Source organism: Homalodisca vitripennis, chromosome 4 (assembly GCF_021130785.1).
Source record: "Homalodisca vitripennis isolate AUS2020 chromosome 4, UT_GWSS_2.1, whole genome shotgun sequence".
NCBI lineage: Eukaryota > Metazoa > Arthropoda > Insecta > Hemiptera > Cicadellidae > Homalodisca > Homalodisca vitripennis.
In genome coordinates, this window is record NC_060210.1 from 60,225,807 (window position 1) to 60,230,851 (window position 5,045).

Genomic DNA, 5,045 nt, shown 5'->3' on the forward strand with positions numbered 1-5,045 from the left:
GTTAGGTTTGTTGCCACAATAAAGAAAATACGTGGGAACAAAATATGTGGTGTATATTTATGGCCACTGTAATTTACTTAGTTCTTAGTAAATTTTCTTCCATACTTGATTTTGCCTTATTTCCCGATCAAGAAAATATAAACCTATATACATACACATAGATTTATGGTAAAAGTTACAATATTCTTTAATAATACCTAATATTTGATAAATTTTATAGTTAGAAGAACATTAACCATGCCACTACGCGTTTGTATCTCTATAAGCTGAAAAATATTGTTAATATTTTATAACATTTAGAGCTAGAATTGGTAGATTGGTTCAAAAGCCGAGTCCAATGAACTTTCATCTAGCATACTTCTAGCATAGGGAGTTTTCAATGTCAAATTCCGACCATTTTATGTTTTATTTCGTTTTGTAAGGAAGATGAGTTATTTATTATAGAATGTACTTACTAAAAATATATAACAATTATTGGTAATAACAATCAGTGTTTTCACACAACAGGTGATTAAATTGGGCATGCTCCTATTATTTACAATTTGAAAGACCAATGGAGTCTAGCCCGGAGGGATTTTTGAAGTAATAATAGGCCTATATTCATCCCAGGAACCGTAAGAATGTCCTATGTAATAATATTATTAGGATTAGGATTACAAACAAGTCTGGGTGTTGAACTTGACAAATGTGACAATATCGTAAATATTTTAACAGGAACTGGGGCAAACTTGCCAGTTATAATTAACTTCACTATGGAGTTTAACTTTAATATTACATGACGCTTACATAATATGCACAATATTGCTTGCAAGATGAATTTAGTTGATTTCATTATAAGTTAGCAATATTACACTTTTGAATTAAATGAGGAAATCTGTTCGAATAAAATTTATCTTTACAGAATGATAACTTCAATATACGTATCATAGGCGTTGAGGCCACGACCTATGGTCACAAAATTCCCAACTGTACTCTTTCCTTATGATTTGGGTTGAAAAGATTGTAAACAGATTTATTCTTTGATATAACGGTTTTTTACTCATGAAATTAATTGGATAACCAATTTACATATCTAATTCATTTTAGAGTATAAATAGACGTTTAACATCCTACTTGTCAGTACCAGTTCAACCACAACTCAGCTACCCGGTAAGTTGGAGGCTGTTCATTCAACAAGGTGTAACGTAACTTTCTATAACGTATTCTGCTTTTAGAGTTGTAACATACTTACATTCTTAAGAAAATAATGTTTAGTATTTCTTACGAGTAAGTAAAACTTTTCATGACTATTTTTACACAGTTTTCTTTATGAATACATAACTGTAAATTTAAGCATTTCCAGTGCTAGAACGAATTTAAATAAATAAATAATGTTAAAATATTATAAACGTTACAAATGGTTATATTACCCTCTATAGAAAATAAATAAAAGCATGTTTGTGACAAAAATCATTCTTAAAATATCCAAATACCCGTTTTAGATATATACTCTTATTTCCCTTAGTGACTACATGGGAAATATAAAATAAAATATTAAAATCCTGAAAATACTATAGAGTTTAAGCAAGCCAAATTTAAAGGTGATTTTTCCATTGGATTTAGTATATTTTCAATTCAAAATGTATTACCCAAATACCTGTTACTCTTTTGCACCGATAGCTTTTCTCTGAAGCTTGAAGAATAATACTGTTGTATATATATATATATATATATATATATATATATATATATATATATATATATATACATTAAAGTGTATAAATGGCAATAGCCTTCTTTATTTCAATAAACATTGAATCGCAAAAAGTACTTGCTCCACCGGGAATCGAACCCGGATCTCTTACTTGGCGTGACTATATATATATATATATATATATATATATATATATATATATATATATATATATATATACAGAACTTGAACATTTTTGTATCCATTGTCGTTATATGTAACGCGAATAACAACATTCTATACAACAACATTTTTGTTGTTGTACCAGTGATATTTGAGAACAATTCCTAATTTTTATTTCCTTATACTAATGGCTTGGAGGCTGCGAGTTCTAAATTTGATTACAACAATACAGTTTTAATATTTAGAAAATAAGTGTATAAACATCAAAGAGATCTAACAGTTCCTCCTTTCTTTTTAGCATCACAGTTATCTAGGAGTCGTGCAAAATAGCAAGAACAACAATGAGATACTCGTACCTACTTCTGTTTACACTTTGCGCCCTCTTCCTCTTCAGTAGCGTCATGGCCGGTGAGTGATATTACGATAGTTTACGTTTACAATTAAGTATCTATATTGGCTTGTATTATAAAATAATGTTTTAATTTCAACTACAATAAACTAAATCGTAAGTAAATCTAAGTCTTGAAGAATAAATTGAATAAATTAGAACGAAGTTTTTGGCTTATGCTTTGGCCATTATAACGTGTGGAACAAATTATATATATATATATATATATATATATATATATATATATACACGAGATTTTCATTTTTATATATACGGTATTTTTAGTCTGACGAAAACTGATTCAGTGTAAAGGTGTAAAGATGATAATGCAAGTATACAAGTATTATTAAACAAATTGAATTTTATAAATACACATATTAGAGAAATGTGTATAAATTGTATTGGGAAAACAACAATCAACATTGATAGAATTTTGTAGCTTGCAGTGTGTTTTTAATTAGATGACCCACTAAAAACTACTTGTGTTTGTGTAGGAATCAATTCGTCGCCAGAGTCTCCAGAATCGGGACCCATAAGCAGTGAGGAGAGGGTGAGTATTTTTTTTACACAATATTTAATTAATGTTCTGTGATATGATATGTTTTTCTGGTGATTTAATGCAAACCTCTATGTTACGAATGTGTTTACGATGGTTACCTTTAAATAGATGTTTGGTTTGTACTGTAAGCAATTTTTTAACATAGTACATCGTACGCATAATGGCAATGACTACCAACGTAGTACCTGTGCATATACTGTTCTTATTACGTATACGTTATTAATTACACTATTTGTATAATAAACGCTTAATACATACGAGCGTATAGCTTCTACTTATTCTAGCTTAAATTTTTTTTTTCAAAAAACATAGTCCATCATTATGAATGCCTGTATACATTATTTCAGTCTTTTTTAATATAACGTAACAATTTGATTTTTTGACAGTTGTTTTTTTATCAAACAACTATCATTCTTCCAAAAGTTCAATTTGGCTTTCGTTGAAACCAAGCATTATCCTACTGTGTCACATAAATTAGGTAAAACTGTTGTGATTATTTGATTTTACTAAGAAGTTTGCTTGTGGGTTTTAGCCCTCTCATTATTGTTACATTGAAACAATACCGATTGCCTTCATCTGGATTAATTTATACTTTTCATAATATAACATTCCATTAACTAATATAATACGTTCATATACTCTGTGTTCAGCTCTATATATATTTTATCTTTTCCGACCGTACTCTCAAATCGTATTACTCCTTAAGTATTAAAATCGTTCTGTCCTTTTATTATAAATTTTCACAGTAATGCAAAGTATCATTAAATATTCTTTACTTTAAGACACTGGTATATGCTAAGTAAAATAACACCATTGTTCAATATTTCCAGAACTGCTTCCCAGGATCCACGTGGACCAGAAACTGCCAGTCCTGTGTTTGCTCACCACAAGGCGTGCCTACCTGCACGGGCGTGCCCTGTCTCTGATCATAGTCTTCACCACCCACTACACTGATTACTGATTTCTGGATAACGTCAGAGTCCACTAGGCTCTGATATATTAAATCCACATGGATTGGCCCTGTATCTGACAAACTTCTAAAATATTATGATTAAAATACATTTTCATTTGTAAAAGTGTGATTACTTATAGCCCTGGTATAATATTAAGCGTGGTAGACTTTCCTTCCACTACTTTCTACAACGAGAAACATTGAAAACGATGTCATAACTGAAAATTTGCAACACTGAAATGTTCAGTGTTATTTTTTTTAACATTTCAAAAGCCATAATAGTATGAAATTAATTATTGCTAATGTGTTTAATTACAAAACATTCTGCCTCTCCGACTGGCCAATATCTGCCCAATCGTTTTTATATATTTGTATTATATATTATATTATCTTAATGTTCATATGCTACATAATGGATAATAATGAAGAATCTATATATTACATATAATAACCTGAATCATAATTTTTAGCACTTTAAATACAAACAATTTTAATATTTTTAACATAAATGTAAGAAGTAGGATATAAAATTTCTACTTTATAGAATCTGTAAATTCAATTCTTTGTATTAAGTTTTACAAATTTAACGCACATAAAGCAGTAGTAGAAAGTATAAAACATGATAAGAGCTGTCAGTGGGTGAGCGTTATTGAAGACTATCACTCGAGGAACTGGAAAACTTTCTGTCTGACTTTGCGTACAATATCTCGAAAACAAACAGACCTATAGGCTCAAAGTTTTCCCTTACGTTTTTCTATATTTAAATCACTGAGCGTTACTTCATGGGATTTGCATGAGCGTTAGCGAATATTTTTACCTTGGTCTTATTGGTAACTATGAGGGCAACGAGAAAATTGAGAATGAAAAGAAGAAATAGAATAAAAATAAATCTTAGGATTAATACAGATTTCACAGTCATACTTTAAGAGTTCCAGGGAAAATTTATACAATCTTCTAGATGATAAATATAAGCCGGAATTTGAAGGAATGCTATTTAAAAATAGTGTAAGCTCCATATGTATTCCAAATAATACAAAATCATTTACATTATATACAGAAGATGAAGAAAAAAAATACTTATACAACATTTGTAATAGATTTTTCGAAACAGATCTGATAAAATTTGTAATAGATTTATTGAAGCAGATTAGTCAACATTTCTAATAAATTTGTCGAGGCAGATTAAACAACATTTATAATAGATTTTTAGAAGCAGATTAGATAACATTTGTAATAGATTTTTGGAGCCACGTTAAACAACATTTGTAATAGATTTTTAGAAGCAGATTAG

At 29.3% G+C, this 5,045-nt stretch overlaps 1 protein-coding gene across 1 annotated transcript; it reads left to right on the plus strand.

Moving 5' to 3' along the window:
* Nucleotides 1-1,010: 1,010 nt before the first annotated feature.
* LOC124359357 lies at nt 1,011-3,878 on the plus strand. Its single transcript, XM_046812035.1, has 4 exons — nt 1,011-1,149; nt 2,154-2,263; nt 2,738-2,793; nt 3,633-3,878. Exons 2-4 carry the CDS (start codon nt 2,197-2,199, stop codon nt 3,726-3,728), a joined length of 219 nt encoding a protein of 72 aa, XP_046667991.1. The 5' UTR covers nt 1,011-1,149; nt 2,154-2,196; the 3' UTR covers nt 3,729-3,878.
* The last annotated feature ends 1,167 nt before the right edge of the window (nt 3,879-5,045 follow it).

Bases quoted from the DNA above. Each gene is read 5' to 3' on its own strand.
- LOC124359357 (XM_046812035.1), top strand. From the start codon at position 2,197: ATGAGATACTCGTACCTACTTCTGTTTACACTTTGCGCCCTCTTCCTC. The intron at 2,264-2,737 runs GTGAGTGATATT...GTGTTTGTGTAG, and splicing joins CTTCAGTAGCGTCATGGCCG to GAATCAATTCGTCGCCAGAG. The intron at 2,794-3,632 runs GTGAGTATTTTT...CAATATTTCCAG, and splicing joins CCATAAGCAGTGAGGAGAGG to AACTGCTTCCCAGGATCCAC.